Source organism: Falco naumanni, chromosome Z, assembly GCF_017639655.2.
Source record: "Falco naumanni isolate bFalNau1 chromosome Z, bFalNau1.pat, whole genome shotgun sequence".
Lineage (NCBI taxonomy): Eukaryota > Metazoa > Chordata > Aves > Falconiformes > Falconidae > Falco > Falco naumanni.
In genome coordinates, this window is record NC_054080.1 from 37,166,698 (window position 1) to 37,194,110 (window position 27,413).

A 27,413-nucleotide genomic window follows, 5' to 3' on the forward strand; every position below is an offset into this window, starting at 1 on the left:
TGAAGCAGACATGTACCTTTATGACATATCACTTTGCACATGCATTTGAATCTAGTCAGTTTGGACAATTTTCATGTGAAGAGCTGATAGTATTATCATGTGAAGAGCTGATAGCTGCATTATCGATTTTGACTGAATTGCTCTCTTCCTGAAGCAATCCTAACTTCATTGCGGTGAAACTGCTGGTGAAACTGAGACTGGATACAAATCTGCCCATTGTGCCTGCCGTTTCCAATCCAAATATGCAGCAGGGAACAGCAATTAGTAGATTCTGTGTGAGCAAAAAGTGGGACAAAAAGAAGTGAAGAACAAATTCCAAGTTGTCCTATTTAATATAGTGCTTGTGTTTCTAAAAGAAATGAGATTTTAACTGACAAGATTTGCAGTAAATTGTGTGCTGGTTGGACTAAGGTTTTGAAGTAAAAGGTGGACATCAGTTCAGCTGCATATTGAGGCAGGTGAGGGAAACAGGTGAGCCACCCATCTATTTCCTTCTGCAGTATCGGCAACCAGCCCAATAAAAAGTTCTGGGCTGCAAATGCCCAGCCTGAGTAAATCTGAAGTCTTCCATCAGATATGTCAGGTTTAACTATGCAGGACACAAGCTCTAGCTCTGCAACAGCAATATTGCATCACTGCATATAGGTAACTCATTCTCTGCAATGCAAACATTCCCAGTATCTCTTCTGTTAGTGGTTCCAGCAGTGTGACTGAGTAGCTCTTAAAAGTTTCTAGTAAAAGGTTTCTTTACTCATCCCAGAACTGGGCCTATCTGTTGCCTTGTATTAGAAACTGCCATGTATGAGAAACTTAGGTGCTTAGACCAATGCTGCCAAGTCCACCTGGGGAACAGCCACTGAAAAGAAGCATAAGCAGGACACAGACCTATATCACCTCTGTGATAAGTTAGCTTTTTGTTTCAAAGGTTCAGCCTTGGCTGAACATGCTTTAAAAAGAGGACTCTGGCCACTCTAGCACAGTTACAATAGTCATTAACTCCAAATTCAGGTCAAATCTGGTCCCCACTCTATGCCAGGAAAACATGGCAGCATTTCCACTTTATGCCACTTCATCACTACAGTGATTCAGGGTACCATGGCACAGTTTGGGATAGCTGGAATGCACCAGTGCTTTGACCAGTAGGTGCCTTTACTCCTACACAAAGCTTGTGTCAAAGGTTGCAATCCTCAGGTGTTTTTCAGGCAGATCTACAACAGGTTTCTGCTGGTGAAGCTAACCCAGAGCTATTTCACTATAAAACTAGGATTAAGCAGATGTCTAAGATGCAGTGGTGCATGGCTTGAGATAACACTAAATTTATCCTGTGCTCCGCTTGCCTTGTGAACAATTACTCCTTTGCATATCAGATAAATTACAGAACTTGATATTCAAGTTCTTCTTGGCACTTGCACAGTACTCTTGCAACAACTTTCTGCTTCCCACTAGGAGCTGGGACATGATTTTGGGGCTTAATACTAAGCTTCCAACTGACTTTGGACATTTTCTGTGATTGCTGTCAGCATCATCTTAGTTGAGCATCATGTTTCACGACAGGAAAAACTAAAAAACACGAACTAGCGCTGTCTTGCTGTTCTCCTTGCCTGTACAAGATTACATTCCCAACATTTTATTCATTTTTTTTTAAATTCTTTCTTGAGGGTAGCCGTAGAGCCAGTAAGTTACAGCTAGGTGCACTAAACCCTCAATAATATAAGCTAAGCTTTTACCAACCAGAATGTGTGAGAAAAGTTGCAAAAACTCCCTTATGTCCCTGATCTCCTCGGCCATCTTCCCCCTTCTGTGTGTGTGGGTGGAAGAGGCAGGGGTGAAGTGAATGACTCTCAGGGCCTCTTCCCATCAGTTCCCACATTTCTTTTCCAACCATCCCCTCCATGTGCATATCTGCAACACAGCGATACAAGCAGGATGGCAGCAACCACCACCAGCCCTCACAGTTATGCATCTCTTTCTACTGCCATTCTCTCTGCTTCCTAGTTGATAAAGTACGGGGTCCAAAGGACCAAGGGGTGAGACACAAGACTGTGGGAAGAGGGTGAACATCATTCCCTCATCTCCACTTCCAGCTCCTACTATCTGTCTCATACTTGACTGAGTGAGAGTGAAGAAGCCAGAGGAAGAGCTAATAAAGCCAAGAGAGCTGAAGATAACTGGCACTGGCTACCTCTGTGGTATTTAGGAAAAATAAGATTCCTGACAACCATACCAAGTCCCATTTTTCTGCTTCTAGAGTTACCAGAGAACAACTGCAGATAACTGGCATGCCAATGCTGACCTGGGAGAACTGAGCTGGGAATTCAAAGCAGGGTGTGGGAAATGAGTGGGTTGGTGAGAAAGGTCCAGAATAAAAGCAGTTTAGGGATACTGTGCAACTGGAAGATATGGGGAAGAAGGCAAAAGCTGGCATTTCCGGAGCAGGAATTTCCATAGGTCACTGTCTCAATAGCTTTTGTCAGGGTTTTAAATTCAGAGATAGAATCAAGATGTTTTTCCTCTCCCCCTTACTCCCAGCTGTAAACTGCCATTGCAAAGGACTTCTCCCTTCACCTCCCCCTCTTTTTTTCTGTCAGAAGTATAGCAGCCTTAAGCAATTAGCAGCAGTTGCCTTGTGTTGGAACAATGAAACTGCTGAACAATAGGGGTAGGCTCATTATTACAAGAGACCCAGCCCGATGATAATCTAGACCAGGAACTCCAAATTCACTGCTAGAAGAATTACTGGTTAGTACGTTATTAAGTTCACTGCATTTCAAGCTGGAAACAATTCATCCGATGTTTCACAGAAATCAATTTCTTGTCTCCCAATCATACACTTACATGTCAAACACTGAAAGTCAGAATCTGATGTCAGGAGCAGGGGTGTAACTTAATCTGCAGTCCACCAAGACAACTAATGCGGCCCACTCTTCTGGGAGCCATTTGGGACTGGGATGCATACCAGGCACATTCTTCGAGGCTGGAAGTAGCAGCCATCTCCCAAGAGCCCAAGACTCCTCCAGCATGACGCAACAGCCACAAAAGTACTTAACAGTGAACCGAATATTCTTCATGCAGCTAAAAAACAAAAGGGACATTTATTGTCTCTGCCTTGACTTTTGAGATAGCCTCAAACCACATTTTTTCTCTTTACCATTTAAAGCCTGGAATACGATAAGTTCAGAAACTTGGGGAGAAGATGAACTATTACACATTTCAGTCAGTGTGGAAGTGAAGTTCACCAGTTTTGACCACCCCCAAAGCAAAAACGTAACTTGCTCTTTGCTTGTAGTCATCCACAGGACCCAAAGCTTCCATTACCATTTGTTTAATCAACTGCCGCCCCAGGTTTCTCTCCCCTAACCATGGTGAAGACTAGTGAGTGAAGCCCCAAGGGGTCCAGTTCCACTGTGCTCTCCCAGACCATCAGAAACTCTCCACAGCTATTTAGCTTCAGCAAAGCAGCTCCCAGACATCTCTTTTAGCGGCAATATCCTTTGTTTCTCTTCCATCAAGTGCTATCTCACTTCCTAAGCAAACTTCGCTCTAGCTCCCCCTCCCCTCCACAGCCCCTTAGGCAGTCGCCCAAGCCCTGCTCGGCTGTGCAGGGTGCCTGGGTCACCGCCCCGCACTCCGGTGCACCCACGAGAGGTCTTCCTATTCTCTTCTTCTCTTCACGAGGTTACTCTCCGCTCAGCAACGTTCAGCTTTTATGGCTGTTCACTTTGTCACCACTCTTGAAGCTGTAGCTTCTCTTCCTACTCGAATTCACTCGTTAGTTCCACTACACTCCGGTTTTGCTTTTGCCATTCATTAGCCGAGTGTCTGAACAACCGCTCCTTGCAGCAGCCAAGTCACCCGCTGCCGGCGCGCAGGCAGCAAGCGCGCCTGTGCTGAGGGGGCGCCCAGCTGAGGGGGCGCCGGGCACGGGGCGGCTCACCGGGACGGCGCCCAGGCGCGGGGGGAGCGGCACCGCGAGGTCGCCCGCGCCCTCAGCGCACGGTGCCCGGTTTGGGGCGCGGCGAGGGCGCGCACACCGAGGCACCCGGCCTAGCGCAGGCTCGATGTATCGCTGGTTTCCGCTACCTAACGCCGAAGGGCGCACCTTGCCGGCCCGGCCTGGCTCCCTGATCCGGGCCGCCGGAGACAACGGCAGTTGGTGACGGCCGCGGGGAGCCGCAGCTGCAGCGGCGCCCACGAGCGCTGCCGGACAAGACGCGTCTTTACAGCCCGCCGTGACCGAACCTCGGAGAAGCCCCCGCCACCCCGCACCCGCCCCCGGCGGTGCCGGCGCCGCCGCCTGCCCTGCCCGCGCCGGGCCGCAGGGGGCGCTCTCTCGCGGCCGTGGGCCCGCCCCTCCGCCCCTGACGCGCGGGCGGGCCGCGGAAGCGGAAGTGGGCAGGTGCGGCCATGGCGGCGGCGGGCGCGGGGCAGCAGTGGGTGCTGGTGGAGATGGTACAGGCCTTCTACGAGGTGCGCTCTGCGGCGCGGGGCGGCCGCGGAGGGGGCGGGCGGTTGGCAGTCGCTGCAGAGCCGCCTCAAGGCGATGGGAGTGAGGGCGCCGTGTCCCGCGGCCGCTGGCCCGGGGAGCGGGAGGGCAGAGCGGGCCGGCGCGGGGCTCGGCGGCGAGGTAGGGCGGCGGCCGGGCGGGTGCCGGTGGCGGTGCCGGTGGCGGTGCCGGTGGCGGTGCCGGCGCGGGTGCGGCGGGGGCCGGCCGTGCCCGCCTGTGCGTGCGCCGCAGCCGGGTGTGGAAAGCAATCGGTGCGCGGTCACGTTCCCCTCTGTGTAAGTTTACGAAGCTGCATTTCAGGTCCATACCGGCGCATTAAACCTTAATAACATTCACAGTGCGCGTTGTAAGTAAGGCCGGGGTTTGTAACTTACAAGTGTTAGTCACAAAGGAAGAAGCAACTTTTAAGTGTTCATGCTTGAGTTATCTCCTGGAGGAGGTCAGGGTGGCATGTTTGCATCCAGGCTTTGTTTCGTGGTGTTAAAAAGGATTTCCTGATGATAGGCAGCGGCCTTGTATCAACAGTCTGTTCCCCTCTCGGGATTTGGCTAAGGTTCATAACTTTTTAAGGATTTGTGCTATGGTTTGCAGTGCGAATGTGGAAGTGCTGAGCTGCTGAAGCTGGTACAGCAGCCTAGTACACTGCATTCCAGATAATCGTAGGCACTGAAAAGCTCAGGGAAGTAGTTTCTGTGGACCTCTACTACTACTATACTGTGTGTTCTTTAGATGTCGTGGTGTACATAGGTATTCTTAACAAGTTTGGTGAACTGAAAAGTACTCTGCAAATGATTAATTCATTATTTGCAGTTTGGTGTGCCATAGGTCTCCTTACTGGTTTTGAATATTTGCATTCAATTTCCTTTAGTTTCTGGTTGTGTGGCGCATTCCACTGCCTTTGTTGGCAGGTCATATCCCACCAGAAAATGCTGGTATGTTGCACTTTGAGTCTTTTACAAATAGTGAATGTCCACAGTCTAGATGGGAGCCTTTCTGAAGTGAAATAACTAAACCGGTCATTAAAACTATGTGTCAAATGCTGATGTCACAACTCCACATCTACTTTAAACTAGCAGTGCTGCCAGAGGAACCTGACTTTCCTCCCTCCAAGCACCCAAAGAGGCAAACTTCATCTTGGATTAACACTCTTTCCCGGTTTGCTGTAAATATTCCTAAATACTGTGTGTACACAGAACAGTAAATGACACAGCGGCAAAACTGTTCCTGGTGACTGTTGCGTTATACCTGCTCGAAGTGCCTATGAAACTAACAAAAATGTGTGAGGACAGGATTAGGTTACTTTGTAAATAACAGTAGCTGTCTCTGCTCGTGGACTATGCAAGAATGTAGGATTGAAGTGGGTGTGTATAGATGACACAGACCTTCAGGCTCTCAGGAGACTTTGTCTTGTGAAATCTTTCTGCCTTCACAGATGCTGGTGCAACCCCTGTCTGCCATTGCTCCCAATATTTAATTTATGTGCATCTGTGGAACTGAAACCGCTTATCAATTTAGAGTGTGCCTTGTTTATAACCAGAGAATAAACTGTTCAAACTCAAGTTAACAGCTACAAGTAGTAGTTGTAAAGCAATCCACTTTCATCTAATCATAATTTTTGCTGCTTTAGAAATACATGTCAGCTGATGATCACTTTGGATTTTTTTGCAAGTGTACTAGTAGAGACAAAACTGTTGCCTAGTGTTACACTGATTCAAATAGAATTTTGTATAGACTTTTTTTTGTGCTTTTATTTTCAGGCTCCTGCTTACCATCTCATTTTAGAAGGAATTCTAATTCTGTGGATAATTAGACTTCTTTTCTCCAAGACATACAAGCTTCAAGAGCGATCTGATCTAACACTTAAGGTATGGTGGAAGAATATTTTTCTTTAAAGGAACAATTTATAGCTATTGATATATTAGGGTTGAACCACTGTTGCGTCACAAATTGTGCTGTTTTTTTAGGATTTCAGAGGGTGGGCTTACATTGGACTAAGAAACTGCTTATTGCTTAAACGCTTCAGTGTGCTTTTAAAGTAGCACCGTGTTTGAGAGTCTAAGAAGTATAGAAGAACTGACGTGACTGATTGCCAAGTTATGAAAACCTGGCATTAGCTCTACTCAATGGATAGTTTTGTTTTAGAAATGGAAGCTATACTAAAAAAACCCCACCAAACAAAATGAACTATAAGAGTGTAGAGAGTAGGAAAATGATCAGTCTGTATATGTGGTGTCTGTAATAGCTCAGAGAGTTTACAGTGTTAAGTGGGTTCCAAAAAACTTTGTGGAGTTTAGTTGCAGTTCTCTTCTTTTGCAATGTAGTTGTCTCATAAAAAAAAAAAAAAAAAAGCGCATCTGTAATTGTGGAGACTGGAATTTCTCTCTTCTGGCTGGAGACTATCAGAAATTGGTGGAGCTTGTTTTGGAGATGTCCCTGGGCTAATTTTTCTTGGTGCTTAATGTCTGAGTGTGCCATTGGATACATTCAAAGGATGATTGGATGCACTGAGTGTGAAAATAGTGAGGTGAACAAGGTTATAGTCTTTTTTTTTTTTTTTTTTTTCCCCTCAGTCACAGATGAACTAGCGATTTATTGCAATATCCCAACCAGCTTGTGTATGTGAGGGGCTGATCTGAACTGTCTGAAGTCCTATGTAACAAACAAGCTTAGTTTGCTAGGGTTTGAGGAATGGTATCCTTTATGAATGAGGTAAACTACTGGAATTTCTTCATGGTACTGAGGAGGGTTTGTGGAAGGAGATTTGTGGGTATTTTACCTTGTCATTCCTATCTATATCATGTGCTTGCATGCTTTTTGATGTCGTTCTTGTTAAGGATACATTAAGCATCTGAGCTCAGTGTAATGCATCAGTGAACAGCATGCAGGGACTATAGGCATAAGGCTGTGCATGTGAGCACATCTGCAGGAAGTGTCCTCTTCTGGGGAGTACTTACTAGATGAGCTTTGAGTATTCTGAACGCTTTGGCATGTATTTATTGGAGGCAAGAAGTGAACTGCATGGGAATCAAGAAAGGCCAGTTCAATTTTGTACTTGGATGAGTTTGAAATGATCCTGGGATTCTTGAAGTTTGCCACCTTTGATAAGAATAGAGAGGAGGGGTGAACACAAAGGAAAGTCCAGTGCGGTGAAGTGCTGAATGTTCAGGTCATTTGGGAAGACATGCTGCAGCTTTAAAGGAGCCCTTGACTGTCCATTCAGAAACAGTGGTAGTTCATTTAGTAGAGCTTTCCTGCATCAGATGTTTTTGATCTCTGGTATTTTGGAGGATAACTGTTGTCTTTTGCAAGATTCATTCTCAGCAGTAGATGGTGGGGAAAAAGCTCTTGGCTACTCTTATGTGATTGGTGACCTGGAAAAGCTGAAACCTATCTCTTCCTCACAAAGTAAGGATTACAGTCAGATATGTCTGTGTGCATCTTTAATGTTATCATCCAGTTGCAGGTCATCTCCTTCATTCACTGGCAGACCATTTTGCTGAAATTGAGATGTTTAAGAAAATGCTCAGAGAAATCTGGAGCAGTGATATTATGCAAGGAAGAGAACTGTTCTTTATCTTCTTAATGGGGGGCAATGAGCATTTGGGAGATTGCATGTGAGTAGCTGGTCTGCTGCAGCTCAGTGGAAGTAGGGGTTTAGAAGGGGGTCAGAAAGGGAAAAGACTCATGCTTAAAAACAGTCCTACTTTTGCAGTATGACAGTTCATTGGCAGGACAGCAGTAACTTGCTTTTTGAAGAACATAAGCCTGCAAATATGTTATTGCTGAGATACTTTTGTTGAGATATATACAAACTTCACTGAGCTTGAGGAGTGGAAAGGAATGTGAATACTTGCAAAAATCCAAAGTCATCAAGAATTGCATAGTGTGTGTATTGATGTATAGTTGCAAGACACAGAAGAAAAACATTTGCAGAATGCTAAGAGCTGTATTATAGCAACAGGTTTGACTTGAGATGTTAGCCGTCAACGCCTCTAGTTTTTTGTTACCTGTATCTTGATGGCAAAAACAATAGAGTGTGAGAAGGCTTTTTGGTCTGATGGTATGTTTGAGTTGGCTGATGATGAAGGAGATTACAAGATATATCTTGTTATATATGATACATATTATTTATATATTGCTATATCTTGATATATATGTTATATATCTTGATATATAACAAGATAGTTGGCTTAACCATTGAACTCTGAAGATGGAAGCAGTGTTTTCCATGCAAAGAAATGTATTTCAAAGGGAATATCTTGTCTACAGATATTTTATTGAAAGTAAGCATAAATACAGCAGTGAAGTGAAAGTGAAAGTCTAAGTCTTCTATAGTTCGAGGACTTAAGCAGACTGGTGCATCAGATGTGTGGAGTGATTCCATCTCCTTTTCTATAATGCAGATAATTGCTGTGAAAAGAGCTTGTTTATTTTGTATAGAGGAATAACTGTAGGGAGAAAAAAAATCCACCTTCACTGCAAATCCACAGATAGTTGACACTGGTCTGTGTTGTGGGTTAGCCCCAGCAGGCAGCTAAGCACAGCACAGCTGCTCGCACACTTTCTCCCCCACCCCCATTGGTATGGGGGAATAGGAAAGAAAAAGTAAAAGCAAGAAAACTTGTGAGTGGTGATAAGATTGTTTAATAAGCAAAGAAGAAAGGGAAGAAGAGAGAAACAAGAAAAGTAATGCAAAGGCAATCCCTCAGGGACCAATTCCCAATCAGTTCTCAAGCAAAAATGGCTAACTTCCCTACCTTCCCCCTTTCCTTTTTATTGCCAAGTGTCACATTATGTGGTATGGAATATTCGTTAGGTTAGTTTGGGTCATCTGCCAGGTTGTCTCCCCTCCCAGTCTCTTGTGTACCCCCCAATCTGTTCACCCTGTGGGCAGAGTGGGAAACAGAAGCCTTCACACTGTGCACACACTCTTCAGCAAAAGCTGCAACATGAGTGTGTTATCAGTATTGTTCTGATCACAGATCTAAACCACAGCGCTGTATGAGCTGTTATCAAGAAAATTAACACCATCACAACCAAGCCCAGTACAGTCTGTTTCACGTAATATGGGATCCCACACAAAAAGCCAGGCTTGCGTGCATGTTGAGCTGTGTGTAGCTACATGCCAGGTTTTCAGCAAGGAGACTGCTGATTTGCCTTCTGATTTGTTCTATGTTTCTTCATGCTGTGGTTGGTGTCCACTCTTTACCACACCAGAAAGAAATACTTAGGTACAGGCACTGGAGATAGGCCAGCTCAGGCTGCCTTTGTGTCAGCCACCCATGTAGTGGTACTTGGAGTTTCTCTGTGAATTATTGTCGGGAATGCTGCCAGAGCAGAGCAGGCTCCACATAAATACTACTGAAGAACAGCACTGTTACACAGCCATCTTAATGTGATCTGTCAGGACCAGTCTGTGCTGGGGAACCAGACATAGATGGTACGTGGTGCAACCTAGTGCACTTCGGAGTCACACTTCTAAAACACTGAAGAAATCCACCCCAAAGGGGGTTCTGGCTTTAGTCAACTACGTAGCAAGAGTACTGTGAAAGCCAGTCCAGGAATCAGCTTGCAACTTGTCATCCTTTAATAACAAACAGTGTTTCTAGGTACTCCTATTGGTTCTATTCCAAAATAATGGAATCTCCCAAGTCATTAACTAAAAAAGTGGAGTACTTTTCTCTAAGTTCCTGATAGTTTGGGATTTGGGGAAGTACAAACAAGACTGGCCAGACAAGGTGCTAGATGTAGAGATTCTTGTGGGCTTTTCGCCCAAAATGAACTCTATGGAGAAGTGGCAAAGTGCCACTGAGGACTGCAGCAAGCTGTAGGAGACTGCATGGCATCACTGAGCTCTACACGCACTCTCCAGCCAGCAGCCATTTGTGTGAAAGGAAGGTCCCCTCCAGATGTATGTGGCTTTCACTTTGCGGTAAATGATACTGAGCTTTTGTCTCAAAAAGTCCAGCTAGGAGCCATGTCTTTTAATTTGTGGATGGAAGGCATAGTTGTTTTCTTGGTTTTAGAATTTTCGCTGTGGTAGTAGCATGGAACTGTTTATTAGAGTGGTATTAGTCATGAGGCTGTGCGGTTCCTGTCAGAGACAAATGTTTGATGCATGGCTGAGAAGTACTGTAGGCCGCAAGAGCGCCTTATCGTGCAGGAACAGCACCGAGAGGTTGCTACAGGGAGGAGCAGATGTAGTCTGTTCTTGTAAAGGTTTTCAGTCATATTGAACCAAGACACCCTATGTAGGTAAAGATTCTCTTAAGTATTAGCACAGGTTGAAATAAATAAATTTCTAATTAGCTTGGCCATTATTTTTACCAATTTATGCCATGCTGATATATGATTCGATAAATACCGTGAAATTAAAGAGCTGTTATTTGAGGACCAGCAAATAAAAAAATACTGTTAATCTTTGGATGTTGACACAGATGCATGTATGACACTGTTTCATAACTATAGTGCTAGCTCGAAAATGTCTTCATGAACAGAATTTTAAAAAAACAGGGTCAACAAGGCAACTTATTTAAATTATGGTTTTTGTGTTTGCGTTAAAATTGAGTTTGTGTTTACACCCAAGTATTTCTCTTACCCAAGGTATCTAGCATTTAAAAAGTAAAAACCACACCAACAAAATACAACCACCCAAACCCATTTTATTTATTTTATATGTGTGTGTATGTATTTAGATGAATATATTTTAAATGTTTACATATATGCACAAATGTATAAATAAGTTTGTGTATTAGAGTTTATATATTTGTAAACAATTCAGTCATATTTTTGTGGGTATTGATATTTATATTTTATTTAACATTTCTGTTTATACAAATTAAAAACAATTATAAAATGGAAAGAGGAGGAGCTGAGTTCACTTATAGCCGGAGAGTGGAAATTGAAAGTGTTAATTTTTTTCATCAAGTGGATATTTTCAATACAGTGAACTGAGGAGAAATAAGCGAATCAGCTATATATTGAGGATGTTACATTGTAAATTAAAATCTGGTTCTTTATATGCTTGAAAATTAACATTTTTATTCTTGATATTAGTTTGAAATACGGTGTCTATTTAGGAGGTAGAAGTTAAAAGTGCTGTTAGGAATGTGGGGTCACTGTATGAAACCCTGCTTCTGCTGTGTCTTTCATCTGAGTGAGATGATCATATTTACCCTGAAAGGATAGGTCAGTGTACTGAGATACTTGGTGAATGGAAGGGGGAAGAGAGATGGACTGTCCCGTCTGCAGTGCGGATGGCCATTTTAGATTGAGATTGGTACTCACTTTAATCACCAGTATCTCCAGTCCCCTACCATAATAGAGGAACTGCGTCACACAAGCTTTTGGTAAACTATTGCCTGTGCTAAGTACATGTGGAAACAGAAGACATAAGAAGTGAAGATGCAATTGTTTGTGATTTGTAATGGATGAGTAGAATGAATGTGAGCTAGAATTAGTGAAACAATGTTTTTTAAAATGAGGATTAGTCTTCCATAAATTTTATTTTCTGTTAAGAAAAAAAATTGGGATGTTGCCACATCTCATCTGTGGCTTGTCAGCTTGCTGTTAGTGCTGCAAACATTTCAAAGGGAAAAATGGAAACTTCTTAAAATTTGGTGTGAATGGGGGAGAAAAGTGCTAATTAGGAATTGCTCATTATCTTTATGTTCACAGATCTCAACTACAATTATAGTATGCTAATTTATAGTGTAGTTATAGTATGCTATGTAGTTATATGTATATATTTAGTTATAGTATGCTAATTTATAATGTAGTTACAGTGTCTTGGTATAAATAGTGTTTTTCTTACTGCTAGACTGGGTGGAAAAAAGATTTTAGTTGAGTTTGTGTTACCAGTTGCTAAGCTGATGGTGATACTTTGTAGCCTTAGTTCAAAAAATTACACTTAAGTGAAAAAGCTAAGTACATGCTTGCATAGCTTTAATTCTGCCCTATTTGAAGGAAATGTGTGTTGTTGCCTGCTCTGGCTTTGAACTATGTTGTATAAAATCTGTCCAAATGTTCTTTGTGTTCAGAACTTACAGAGAAGAAACACCATGCTTTTTAAGCCCTTCCCTTTTAGGCATTTGATGCCATCTAACGCTTTTCTTATTTATCCTTCCATAACTGACAGGCTGCACTACTGCTCACCTGATTTATTCTGCTTCAGAGTTAAAACAAAAAAACAGCAACACACAGACACACCACGCTGCCCTGCCCCCAGTCCAGTGCTCTACAATGGACACAACTGTTGTTGCAGGCTGCATATCAGGGATTTGGGGACTTTTGACACCAGGTGTAGGAGCAGAGTGAAGGTTGCATGCGCACACAGCCTGCTTTCTGCTTTTTGGAAGTAATTTTGAACTCTTGTGAAAAAGTTATGATACTGCTGGGCAACTGTAACTCAGGATACAGTTTCCCAGTAGCATCAGCCAGTCTAGTTTGGGACCTCTGTGTTGTGGGATCTAGTTTAGCTATGTTTCCATCCTGCTTTTACTGAGTTAGTTTTTATCTGGATCATTTTTCTCAACAAGTTTATTGTCTGGTTCTCTAACTGCCTATGCCAGCACAAGGAACAAGAATGTGGCTGGGAGGGGACTGTATTGTAGCAGCTGCTGGCTTGCCGTGCTGTGGGTCAGCACATTTAGTGTTAAATTATGTTTTTGACATTTTTTTTAAATAGCAATACCGTATAGAGATGCACATTAGTACCTGCTCTGAGGTGAGAATGGAATTGCCACTCTGACTTGGAACAGTGGAGTTTAGCATACGGGGTTATGGTTGTGGTTCCACTCTGAGATTAACCTGGGTTTGGGTACTACTTTTCCACCATTTTGGAACTGTGTTGCATGTTAATCTTTGTAGGGTGTATCACCTGGTAATCTCCAATAGCATTCTTGAGGTATTTACTGAGTCATGTCAAGCATGAGGTTTGATAATAGAATACGGCAATGAATAGTAGTCAATAGTATTTACACACAGTTTTATTGTTCTGTTCTCTGGTGCTCCATTATCTGTTTAGATTTTTTTTTTTAGTTGAAGCAATAAAATCTGTTATTTGACATGCTATGAATGGCACTAGTACAGGGTAAATTAACCCCCTACTTTAATGGTATGTGGAACAGCATTTCAATGCATGCATAACTGAGTGCATGGCTCCAGCTGGGGCTGTCCTGTGGTGGCTAAAGAAACTAAACACTTCTTCTAACACAAGTGCAGCCACTTCAAAATATTAAATACATTCACTTCTGTCACACATATTAATGGCATTTTATTTCCTTTAAAATACATGTCCCGTGGGTTAAATTTCAGTAAGAAATCTAACATGAGAAGGTTAAAAAAAATGTATTTAAAGTACATCTGCAAGATATTAGAAACACAACTGACTACGCTTACATAAAAAGGATCTTTTCTGAAATACAGGGATACTGAAATTTCAATTTGTGTTTTGAAGTAGACATTTGTGGAGCTCCTGGGATATTAATTAATACTCTGGAAATACCTAGTTATTCATTAGTTTAGTAAAAGGAAAGTGACGAAAATGCAGGAGACTAATTATGTTGTTGCATGTAGTTTCCTTTTTATTTTTTCATGTCTTTGTTTTTGTTCTTTGAAGGCTTTGAAAAGTGCATTTGGAAAAAATAAAAATGGAAAAAGGTATTGCTATGGTGTTTTCAAAAAACGAATTGTAGAATTTGTATTTTGGTAGCCTTAAATATTCTACTGCTTTTTGAAGTAATGGAGAAATAAAAACCCATTGCAGTCATACCATTCAAAGTTAGTTATCAGGTGTGTCATGCTGTACTAGTAAATAATCCTCCAGGAAGGGCTGCTTTCATGGTATGAAGGATGATTTTGGCGAGTTGCCTGAGTGGTGGTTAATTGGTGTGGAATTAGTCTAATGCATCTATTATGCTGGTCCACTGCATGTCCTTTAGAAAATCATCTAACTTAGGTTTTCCAGATAAACGACTTTGAAAATGAATGTGCATTCAGTATTCCTCCATGGTTAGGTTGGGGGGGGCCTGCATGGTTCAGTAGTTGCTACCATTTGAGCATTTGGCAGTTTTTCTCTATTGTTTCCTGCTCATGTATCTGTTATTTTGCTAAGATTTTAATGCCACTGTTGAAGACTTGAGAATGTAAAGTTAGGCAATTTATATTCAGCTATTATGTAATTTGTATTCAATTACATAAACTGTAGAGGAGGATTTTCATAATTGAGTGAAACAATATTGATTAAAATTTGGCAGGAACACCAAGTTAGTATCTCTTCTTGATTATCATGTCTTTAATGCACAGGAGCAACTGGGATATCTTTCTTTACATCTTCCATTTGAAGAATTCAGAGCCCTCAATTGAGCAAACTGAGATAATGTCAATTGTAAGTGTCTCAGGTGACACATATTAGCCTACATAATTTCTTATACAACTATTTCCAACTGTTTCTTAATGCATAATGTCTTTTCTAGCACAAATCCTTTTTGAGCTGTATTGTTTTTCTCCTGTCCAGGAAAAGGAAGAGTTGATTGAAGAATGGCAGCCAGAGCCTCTTGTACCTCCTGTGCCAAAAGATCACCCAGCTCTCAACTACAACATTGTTTCAGGGTAAATGTAATTCAGAATAAATTCTGGTTTTTATTTCAGCTCAAATACTCGATGTCCATATTTTTAAGTGTATTTCTTACTAAGCTTTTCACTATCCTTAAAACCTTTCAGAAATTAATTCTATTTCTAGATAGCAGGACTGAATTTGCAGCTGGAGAGATATCTTGGTTTTGCAGCATTATCAAGAAAAATCTTTCTTACTTTAAATGTTGTTATGAATTTTAAAAAAAAATATTGGTGAGGGGGGGGAGAGACATTTTTATCTTTGCCATTATTGGGGATCTGTATTGTTTGGTAGTAATGTTTCATTTTTTCTGAATATGTAGACTTTAACCTCCAGAAGTGGTTACCACTTTCTGTGTAGGCCTTGGGGGGAAAACTGTCATCACTAATCACTTCAGAAGAAACTGATTTTGTGGCTAGCCACTTGGCACTTCGTGACAAGTTGTTCCTCTTTGGACAGTCAGAAGTGCACTGAGATGCTTGATGGTGAAGTTGTTCCATGAGGAAATTATGGCTCAGTGTTACTTTCTTCTGTGTTAGGAGGTTTTAGAATGTGTGCTGACTTAGGCAAGAGTCACAGTGTTTCAGAAATTGCATTGAAATTTCTTACACAAGCTTCAGATTTATGTCGGTAACTTTTACAATATAAGCATTTTTAATATCCTTCTAGTGACACCAATATTTTAAAATATTTTAGTGACAAAGCAGAATTATTTGCTGTCATAGGGAGCTCCATTTTGATGGTTCTGCCACCATGGAAAAGTCTGCTTTAGAAAAGTGATGCCTGTTTTAATCAACTGTGATGTGAACAATCCTGTTATTGTTTAGAATTTTGAAACAAACAGGACTGTGGCAAAGAAAGTGTTGGACATTTAAAAAAAATCTGAACAAATATATCTTTCAGATTGATTCAGAAATTGTTTAAATTATTTAGAACTTTCCAGTGCTTACAGCTAGGGAATGTGTTGTGACAGAACATTAATATGTTGTGGCTGTTGAACTTAATAGTGGCTATGGGCAAACTTGGCATTTGTCTTCTAAAATTTAAACTGCCAACTACATTCCCGTAAGTTGCTCAGCAGCTATGAGATTGCAACTTGGGCTATAAACTCAACCCATGTTTCAAGATTAATACAGAAATGAAAGTGTCTGCATCCTAATTCCAACTCAAGAGAATTTCTGTCCCCTTTTTAATTAGTATTTTAGGGGAGCCCTGTTGATGTTAATGAGGTAGTCATCTTTCCATGATTTTTATGTGTTAGTGTCTACCGTGAATGGCAGTTTACATAAATCTTAATTATCTTAGTGTGTGGTGGTTTAATATTGCATATTTGCAGTAATGTGTGGATAGGGTTTATATAGGCTCCTGACCAGTTGGGAAGTATTAAATATTTCAGGAAAAACTTTGACACACTGGGTGGGGGAGGCAGACTTCCTCCTCCCTCAGGATGCAAGGTGGTTTCTGCCTTATGTTAGTATGCTACTTTCTGCTGAACACTTGCGTAATCCTGGTAACATTGCCATATGATAAGCAAAGCCAACAATGCAGAGACTTTTTCAAACAAACCAATCTTGAATCAGTGATGACCAAGTTACCCATGACAGCCCAGTCATAGTTCAGAAGTTAGTTACTTCTTGTGGTATCCTTTCTGCGAAATAATTTATGCAAGACAGCTTAGTTGTACAAGACATCATTCAGAAAATGTAAACCTGTCTGCTAAAACAGTATGTCTGCAAAATTCTCATGCTGATTCTTGTTTTGCTTTAAAATGAAAAGGCACTAAAGATCTGGCTTTTACTTTATCATCTTCTGTGACTGATTTTTCAATACATGCAACACTTAGGAGATAAGTGAGAGGTCTACGTATGGATGTAGTGCTTTTGGTTCTTAAAAAACACAGTTTCTGAAGGTCTTGCTTGCAGATTCTTTGAATATAGCTTGAAATCATATTTTTATTTATGATTTCAGCTGGATCACTCAGTATCTCATAACAGTTGTCCCTAAACGTGATGCCTAACAAACTGTGTTATACTAGAGGAAGAGATACATGGCACTGTAAAGAAATTAAGTCTTTCACCATTTTCCTTTTGCAAAGATTTCTTGTTTTTGTCATTGCAAGGAAAGTTTTATGATACTACTAGCAGCCATGTTTTATATCTAATTATTCACTGGAATTAGTTTTTCCATGAGCGTTTTCTGCTTAACCATGAGTATTCCTTTAGAAGGTTGGGTAAAATTCTGATAGCAAAGTGTGGCCATGTTTTCATGGGGTCTGCAGCTTTGTTAGGGGTAAGTTCTTGGTGAACATTAGTGTATTTTCTAGATTTGAGAGATGGAGCTGTGGGGGCAATTATTTGTACATTTACCAGGTCTAATAGTATGCTGGGAATATACTAAACCTTGTGTTAGTGCCAAAATCCATAGGTAGAGGTCTGCTCTATCTGAATATCTGCAAACCTAAGTAGTTGTTTCACTTAATAGGACTTCAGATGTTTGGTACAACTCATTGATGAGCAAGCCAGAGGAACAGGTCCAGGTATATTTTTAATAGCAGGAAGTTCCCCAAGGCAGTTTCCTGCATATTTGTGCAATGCTCTTTCTGTGCAGAAGATGCACTGCAGTAATGCAGGACAGCTTTTTTGTGGGGTCAGGTTCAGCTTTTGTCGGTTTAATGTCTTGGAATGACAGACAGTGATGAAGGTGCATGGTGCATACACTGTGTTAGCAGAAAGCTTTCCAAAGTTGTTTTGTAAACTTTGCGGTTGCTTGGTTGAAGTAATGTGCTTAATTTTTAAAGTGAGCAGATAAGAAACAAAATCATGGAGTATTTTTAAGTGAAGTTCAGGCAGTTAAATGTTTTTCTTAACTTGTAGTGAATAGCTTGGACTTGAAGTCTATTTGCTTTGCACACCAAATATACCCATTGAAATATTGTCAGCAGCCAGATTTGGAGCAGCTGTGCATAGGCATTTGACATTTGAGCAGCCCTGTTTAATTTTGATTGTGGAAATTGTTCAGTGCTAGTTCCCACATGGGAAAAGCTTGTTGATACTATTGTGTTTGAGGAATAGTATAGATTCTCAACTGCAGTACGCATACTGAAATAGGCACACATAAGATTTTGTGTTCAGCTTAACTTTGAGACTTCTCGGCACTCCTGAGTGATTAATTGAAACTTGATTTTGTGGTATTGTAGTGTAGAATTGCCAAAGCAGGGTTTTTTAGAACACTGCACACAGATGTGATACTTGCATTTAAAGGAGTGGTGGCTATTTTTATCTTCAATTTTTTAATGCTTATCTAAATCATAATTTTTTTAGGGCAGAAAATTTCTGTGCACTGCTGCACTGTCCTTCATTATTTATTGTGCTCTTGTTCTTTTGTTACTATTGGTTGTGGGTTTTTCACATTTTCTGTGTTTCCTGGTTACATGAGTTATTCAAACCATTATGGATTAAACAGAGTTGGAAACTTGAGCTGACAGACAATACAGTACTTCTGTCTGCTTACAGCTAGTACCTATATTTCAGGAACTTGATTCAGTACAAGGTTGGTATTGTGAGTCTGCTTTATGACAAAAACATTGGTTTTAGATTTGTGTATCATGGAAGCAAGTAGCAATGAAATTCACTTTTTATTTGTAGTATTCTTCCAAAGAGGTATTACTTTGATTTTAAAGGAGTAACTTTATTTCTTCAGGAGTCATCTTTGTATGAATTAAGTTTTCAAGACAGAATCATTAAATATCTCAAGAAGGTATTTATGGTTTCTTTACTAAATTACAGGAATACAGTTTTAGTGGAGTATAGCAGTATATTTGTCACTTGACACCGAACTTGAATGGCAGCTGCGTAGGAAGAAGTGGAAAGAAGGAATCTTGGAGAAGCTATGTGCTTCTTAGTGTTGAAAAACAAAAATCCTGTACTGTTTGTCTGTTTATGAAAACGGCAACTGTTCATTCATAACAATAGGTCTGTAATTGTTTTTCAGTCCTCCCACCCATATAATCACTGTTAATGGCAAGGAATGCATAAACTTTGCATCATTTAACTTTCTTGGACTGCTGGATAATGAAAAGGTTAAGGTGAGTTCTTCCAGTTACTGTGTTTATGTAATTATTCCTCTTTTACTTTGTATGTTATCTTGAAATTAAGAATTACTTTGGAAAGCACAAACTTGGTCAAGGGAGTATACTTCTAAAGCAGCAAGGAAGATTATAAAGTTTGTGATTTTGTGCTGTTGAATTGTCTTTTTCCTAAAGTTTAACCTGGTGTTCTTGCTGCGTACTAGCTGATTATCAAATTTAGATTAATATCTAATGTCCCTAATCACTAGAATATGATGAGTAATGCTCAAACACTTGTCTAAAATAGTTTTCATGTGAAATTAATTAATAAATTCAGTACATTATTATATTTCCTGTAAATCAGGTCATGTTACATGATGCAACAACTACCCTGTGTACATTGGTATAGGATTGCCAATATGAAGCGTATAGAAAAGTTAGAGATCTAGTGTAAGAACAAATATTTCATGTAATTCTTTTCTGTTAAAAGAGTGCGGCCCAGGCATCTCTGAAGAAATATGGTGTTGGCACTTGTGGACCTAGAGGATTCTATGGCACTTTTGGTGAGTAACTTTCTTTGATCTGCCTTTAAAGGTGCTCAGACTGGTTTGTTAAGTCAGCCAAAACAGTCCTGTATTTTAGTAGTAAATTATTTCTGGTGCTGTGAAGAACAGTCACCCTCTAACACAATTTTAAATGTAATTGTTAAGGATTGGTAGTGTTTATTGCTTATAGCTTTGTTTCTTATTAATTTTATGTGTTTTCTTACTCTTTCTAATGCTGGTCTTGGGGGACAGTTGCAAAGTTAAATACAATGTGTTTTAGTTCTGGTCACCGTAATAGAAAGAGAAAAGAAACATTGGAATTTATTCATATATTGTGAGTTAAAGTGTAAATTAATAATAAGTTTCTGAGTAGACCGCAAGAGGGCAGTCTGATTTCTGTGATAAAGATTATTAGTTAAGCTTATCAAATGCTGTAGTCAAAATGAATAGTCAAAACAGATAACTTCAATGTTGTAATTAAGAGATTTTTATGATGTGATCAGGTGTTAGTAAGGGTTTTCTCAATCTTTTTAGGAAGTAGTAAGTTGTTAAATATCAGGCTCTGGAAACAGACGTTGTTATTTTGAAATACTGCATGGAAACCAGGCAGTAATACAGGAATAGCTGCACAGTTGCAGGATAAAACCATCAACTCATTGTCTTGTGAACTTTCTGGTGTCTTTCCAGAGGTGATGGAATTCACAGTGTGTTTGTACTCAGTGATCTCATAGAGTTAGCTTCCTATAGCCTTGACTTGAATTCAAGATTAATTTGAACTTTTCTCAGTTAATCAAGTTAGTCCTTAAAGTGATCAGCTAGGTACTGTACCTATTTTGATTTGTTAGAGGTCTATGTATCAGAACAAAGTTGAGTCTTAAATGTCAATCTCATAGTTGTTCATTAGCCTAGAATCATAATTATTTTGGAAAGAAGGTGATGGTAGCACATTGATTAGTAGAGAGTTTTAGGAATGTAGATTCCCACACTGATCACAGTTCAGCAGTGGTCTTTTGGAATTCATACAGGGTTTTTTTGTTTGTTTTGGTTTTCCCCCAAAACACTGAAAAACTCAAAGAAACTTGTGGACTAATGCCTCCTGCCTTTTGAGTCCAGGTTGATGTTAAGTTTTGTGAAATTTTCCACTTTGCTTCTTTCTAGTAATTATTTGAAACAGACCGGTTAAGTTTTTCTCTGTTAAGTGAGACACTTTGGGCTCTCTCCTGCCCTCTTTGGAGGTCTCATCCTAAGATCCAAACTCTATAGTTTTTGCATTTAGTTTGGTTACTGTTCATTGGCTTTGAATTTTTTGGGTACATGCTCCATTTCACAAAGCGGGGGATATAATCTGTGGTATTGCTGGATGATGTCACTAGCAAAGAAATTATGTTAGTCACCTATTTGAGATACCATCTTTTACAGATAAAGTAACAGAGAATTTGTTTCAAATTGCAGACAAACACCTGCTGTTCTTGTTGGATCCCATTTTCATTTTCCCTTGACTTCAAACATTTGAGTATTACAGGATTGTGAATATCAGATAATAAACTCTTCTTTTGTATGTCTCAAACTTTTTTGACAATTTTTTGTGCGCTGTGACTTTGATAAATGAGTTATGTTGTATCCAGAACTACGTAGTTTCCTCTTAACTATATAGGACTTAATTGGTGATTGATTGTCAATTGTTGTCAGTCAGAATTATGCCCTTTTAGGGCATAGAGATCTCTTTATTTGGAAACATAGATACTATGTTATAATTTATTTTGAGTGGAGACTTGATTCTTCTATCTCTACCTGTTTGAAGGGATTTCATAGATTTTGTGAGTCCCTATTAAGACGTTTTTGCTTTGTGCTGTATCCCTGAAAAATGCATCCATGCCTTTGTCCTATGATAAGCTTGAAATACCAGTATATTCACACATAACTGAATCTTTTATGGTGGTTGTCTCCATAATGACAGCTGAGGGGTGTATCACTTTTCTGGTGGTGGAGTTTTTTAAGGCTATTGTTGATTGCCTAGCAGACAGAATTTCAGTTGTACTGTGAAGATCAGGACTGGCCACCTAATAAAATATATAGAAGGTGGTGTGGGATTTGGTTGCAGTTCTTCTGCTTTTCACTTGTGTGCAAGCATGTGCTAGGCACTAGACTGGGACTGTGTAGCAGTTGTTGACAATGATAGTTTTATTAAGGTTTCATAGTAGCATAGAAAGCTATTCCAGTCATATCTTCCTCTTAGCAATGTACTCCAGGTACTGTTTGCAGCTTTCACTTAAGCTAGGCTAATCCAAGTGATGTAACCAGGCTAAAGCAAATCATTGTGATAAAGAAGAGTTAGATAGTACTCTGTTTTTATCATGGCAGAATGGTAGTGAAGCTTTTATTAATACTGTCTTAAGTTTTTCAGCCTCACAATTATACAAATCACTGTTTCCCTTCTGTAATATATGTATCACATTTTTCTATGCTGTATGTCATTCTGAACTTACATGTTCTTGCCCTTAGCAAAACTTACTAGGCTCGTAAAATTTACTTACTTAACATGAATCTGATTATATTCATTAGCTCATTATTGCTGAGAGTATTTGTTTCATCTAATCTTTTTACCTAGCCCATGCTCAGTGTAGTGGTAGTTGTTGCTGGGTAAAGCTCATTGAGAAGCAGACAAGTTTTCATTTTTAACAGCAATGGTCTCATCTTTCTAATTTTTTAGTTAAAGGATGTAGGTGGTCTTTTACACTCAAAAGTGTTTTTTCTGTTAGATATCAATAGCTGGGCACTCAATAGTAGTAGTTCAGTTCATGTTTCCCCTGTTATTCTCTGCTGGCAGGGCTTCAGGAAAGAACATTTTTGGCTGAATGTTGTTTATATTGTGTGTGGCCAGCCTCTTTTTGGTACTTGCTGCTAGAAAAAGATCTTTCTTGGGCTTTTGTTCAATAATTGAATCAAGGTTCATCCATTCTGTTTTGAATCCTGACTGGGGACTGTTTCATAGGTCCTGAAGTCAATGTAACAAAAAGATACAAAGGTTCTGAAAAAGGTCTATGAAAAATCTCTCTCAGAAAGTAGATTAGATAACTTCAATCAGTGTCCTTCCTTCCAAAGACTTTGGAGAAGAAAGAGTAGTGTAGGTTTCTCTGAATATTTGGTGCATCTAATACAGCTGGATCAAAGTGATAGGTAGCAAAATAAAACTTCAAAATAATAAGGATTAAAATTTTTGTTTCCATATAAAATCAGTGGAAAACCAAATAAAATAATTCTTTTCCATTCCATTATTTGGTGTGCAGGTAAACATTAGGAAAGGATTGTTCAAGATTTATAGTTTGCAGTCAGTGGCTAAAATTGCTCTTGAATGTGGTTGAGAGGCTGTTGTTTGAAGACATACCTTTTGCTTTTATTGTATAAATAGATGAATTGGGTGGATGTGCCTTTCTGAGAAAAGGTTATGCTAGGTGTTTGTTTAGTATGGTAAAGTTAAGATTTTTGCAGAGCCCTTTCTTCTTAACCCTTGCTGTTGGTACCTGGTTAGAAATAGCAACTTTGACATAATGGTGCCTCATAGGCTATTGAAGAATCTGTATTTTTAACTGATGTTGTTCATTTGATTTTAGTGTCAATGAACTTTCAGTAATTGCAGAAAGACAACATTTGGCCATTGGTGATCTTCCAGGTCACACTAAGGACCTCTGTTTGCCCTTTAATCTTGTTTATTTTCAGTTGATTATAATTCTCTGACTAACTTTTGTTAGTGGAAGCAGGTAGTGGCAAGAAAGTTACACAATTAAAATAACAGTTTGTCTGATGCAGATTATTTTGGTTAGGCAGAATACTTAATACCGTGGTCACCTTCCTGCAGCAACAATCTACTCACCATGTGGTATTACACTTCTTAATCTTTTGGTTTAGTGTTGTTCTAACATGGGTCACTTTGACTGAATTTGTGTGTATAATTGTGTTAGTTTATCTTAAGGGTGAGTAATCTCTGGCATGGAGATGGTGACCTTAGTGCATTCAGGAGATGGTATGTGATTGCAGCCTGACAAGAGCAGTTTTCTGTTGTGGTGATAGCAGTGCTATACGTAGTGGAAGCATCAGCTTGGAAGAACTGAGAGTCTGCCAACAGGACCTCATTTATTGCTATAAATTATGGAGCTATTTGTTGTCTGACTGTAGTGACTGTGCTCCCTAGTCACAGTCCAGGAACACTGCATCATTTACTTGTGGTCTAATCACAAGTAGATTTTAATTACCATTGCATAGGAACACAAGATAACCACATTACATAAATATTTTTAAATGTATTAAAGCTTCTGATTAGCATCAGGTTACTTATCAGTTTAAGAATAGATTGGTTGCAGCTGTTTTTTGGAAGTTACTTGTAACACTTTTTGTACAAATAAACATTCTGTTTGCTTCAATTAATGGTTGTTAAAAGAAGTGATAGTCTTTGTGATGTGAAAACAAGTAAACTGTCTTAAGATCTCATCTTTTCTCTCAAATAGATGTGCACTTAGAATTAGAAGAACGATTAGCAAAATTCATGAGGACAGAGGAAGCTATTATATACTCATATGGATTTGCAACAATTGCCAGTGCTATTCCTGCATATTCGAAAAGAGGGGACATTGTATTTGTGTAAGTATGGTTTTTCTGCTTGAGAAGTTCCGGGTTAAAGAGCGTTCCTTTGAAATTTTCTTTTTCATTGTTGTCAATCATATTAAGTTAACCATTTAAAAAATAATGCTGGTTTTGATCAAATATTTTGTTGTACAAAGCGCAAATACTCCAAATCGAATAGGTTACTGATGTTGTTGTAGAAGAGGAGACTTGGGCACTCAGCTGAAAAAAACCACAAACTTGTACATGCAACAACTAACAGGAATCTGATAGCTAGTTTTCTTCTTAAGAAACTGTAAAATCAGTTTGCTTTTCTTCTGTTTACTTCTGGCTTCTCACCTTTCTTGCAGGACAGTTGTTCCCTTCATACATATTTGCAATGGATTAGTTGGATAAATATTGGTACATATTAAAATAACAAAGGAACAGCTATGAAGGATCAAACTAAGGATTCAGCAAGCCTGGTATCTGGTCCCTGGAAATAGCCAGTCATAATTTGTCTAGGGAATAATAAACCCAGGAGAAACAATGTAGCAATAGTCAAGACATTCTGAGCCAAAGAGAAGGGTTTGGATTTAGTAGTAGTTGATGCATTTTTCATAAACCTTCCTATTCTTTTAGTACCTTTGTAAATCCTTAATATCCACAATGCTTCAGCGATGTATCCTTTCACAGTTTAACATTTTATTCAAAACAGGCATTTCTTATTTTTTCATATAACACCTACTAATTTCAGTCCATGCTGTTGACTTTTAGACAGTGAACTGATGTGTCTTCTCCATGGGGGGATTGAGTGAGTGGCAGTGTGGGGCTTAGCTGCCTGCTGGGTTTAAGCTACAACACACTGATACTTTTGTTTTCATCTGCCAAAATCTTCAGTGCTCTCTTTTCTAAGTGTAACTTGCAGCCTATTTGATTTCTTTTACAGAAGTTCTTTCATAACTTCGATTATGGTTTTTGATCATCTTTGAACATTTTCCAGATCAGATTTTTTGAGGCGAATGACCAGGATTGTGCATACCATTCAGGGATGCCTGTGTATCCTGGACTTAGCTTGTACAGTTTCAGCTTCTCACTGACAAAAGATCTCACCTTTTTGGTGCAGCTTGGTTGAAATTAGTACATTTAACATGTGCAGAAGGTTTGATTTAGTTGCCACTTTTAAAAGATTATACAACTTAAGCATCTTTGATATTGCATCCCATCATGCTCAGAGATTTGTTTTTCCAACACCTAGAAATGGTGGATAGTTCTTTGAACACTGAGCTAGTAATGCCCAATGGATATTAAAAAGCAGGTTTTGAGAACTTGGAGGACCACTGTAAATGCTACAGGCACATCTTTACACCTTTTTTCTATGACCCCAGAGCAAATGGAGTGAGAGGTTACCAGGATGATCACCATGGCATTGTAGGCGATCCATGGAATGCTGTGTTCAAACTGCTGTCACATACAAACAAAAAAAAAAACTCCACGTACACTTCAAGAGAAAAACCCGTTGCCTTTTAGTGGCTACAGTGCATAGGAAAGTTGAGAAGCTTTGGAAAAGAGTCTTCAAATTGCAAATAAAATATATGATGCTTTAATAAACTTGGTTTTAACTACAGCTAAGTACAGATATCTGCTGTAGGACGCAGGATAATCCTAACAGCCAACTTTCTTTGTATAATTGCTGAACCAAGTGCAAACTTAGAAGGGCTTGCTGTATTTACAGAGATGAAGCTGCCTGCTTTGCTATTCAGAAGGGATTACAAGCATCTCGTAGTAACATCAAGTTATTTAAGCATAATGATATGGCTGACCTTGAACGACTGCTGAAAGAACAGGAGACTGAAGATCAAAAGGTACCATTCCTTTGAAGAAATATTTGTACTTTTTTGTGCCATCTTCCCCACTCTTTTTTTACTGGGTTGTATAATTGAATGGATGCAACTATTGTAAGCAGTTAATTGTTTTTTATAAATCTCTATTGAGCATTTAATGTTACTTACATAATTAAGATATTTTTTTAAATATTTATTTATTTGCATTTGTGTAAACACTGGAAGTGAGCTTACAGGCTTTGGTAGTGGGTGAATATCTTTATGGGAAGTTAACTCAAGTGTGAGATCATTTTATTTTTTTAAAACATTATTACAGAGGATTTTTGGTCTTTTAAAAATTTATGTAACTACATTTACCTAGTAAATCGTGCAAGTCAATTATCAGTTTGAATGCCACACTGTAAAATCGACACAAAAGTGGCTACTCTTCTAACCCTTTGATTTACAGAATCAACATGATTTTTTTTTTCCCCTCCTTAGACACTTATCCTACCTTGCACTCAACTCTTAAGATGTTCTCTCTCTCAAAAAATCTGGAACAGTCTGATGGCTTGCTTCTCATTTTGACAGTAATAAAAAGGGATGCCCAAAGGCAGATAAAGAGTTAGCTGAAGAGCTATTGCCATTATATGCCTTGTTCACAGAGTGAAGGAAAGTTTTAGACAAATGGAAGGCAGCTGATTTTGTGCTAGCACATAGAAAAAGTAAAATAAATTAACTGCATAATTATAAGCCAATCAGTAATTGGTCTGATTAAGAGAAGATTTATAGATAACATACTAGTTAACATAACTTCATGGATAATACATTTTGTCAGATAGTCTTTACATGAGTTCTTAGATGTGGTTGACAGGCTAGTGATGCAATTTGTATAACATTCGGTTTGTTAGAGCAGAGTGCTTTGATTTAGCTACATGATTTAAGTTTCGTAATGTAATTAGCTGAATGTGAACATAAAGTAGGTGGCCAAGAGCTTAATATAGACCATGTGTGTATGGCTAAGACACACTGACTAGGAAGAGGTAGATCTTACCATTAGAGTTGGTCCAACTTGTGGAGTAGACTGTGCCTAATTTTGGTGCCTACCACTCAGAAAAGTGACATAGATGTTCTCTGAATCTTTTTACAAGAACTGAGAAAGGTAAGAAGCATGACTTAATGTCCTTGATTGGAAGATACCAATAAGGTTTTAAGTAAATACCAGGGGAACAACATTTTAAAACAACAAAACTCAAATCATAAC

The 27,413-nt window shown here is 39.5% G+C and overlaps 1 protein-coding gene across 1 annotated transcript in view; it reads left to right on the forward strand.

Moving 5' to 3' along the window:
- Nucleotides 1–4,380: 4,380 nt before the first annotated feature.
- Nucleotides 4,381–27,413, forward strand: part of SPTLC1 (serine palmitoyltransferase long chain base subunit 1) — a 34,153-nt gene continuing 11,120 nt past the window's right edge. The window contains exons 1-7 of the mRNA XM_040580391.1: nt 4,381–4,467; nt 6,262–6,369; nt 15,021–15,115; nt 19,110–19,203; nt 19,676–19,748; nt 24,233–24,365; nt 26,062–26,191. Of these exons, the coding sequence (XP_040436325.1) occupies nt 4,405–4,467; nt 6,262–6,369; nt 15,021–15,115; nt 19,110–19,203; nt 19,676–19,748; nt 24,233–24,365; nt 26,062–26,191 (696 nt within the window). The 5' untranslated portion in view covers nt 4,381–4,404. The remainder of the gene's footprint in view (nt 4,468–6,261; nt 6,370–15,020; nt 15,116–19,109; nt 19,204–19,675; nt 19,749–24,232; nt 24,366–26,061; nt 26,192–27,413) is intronic.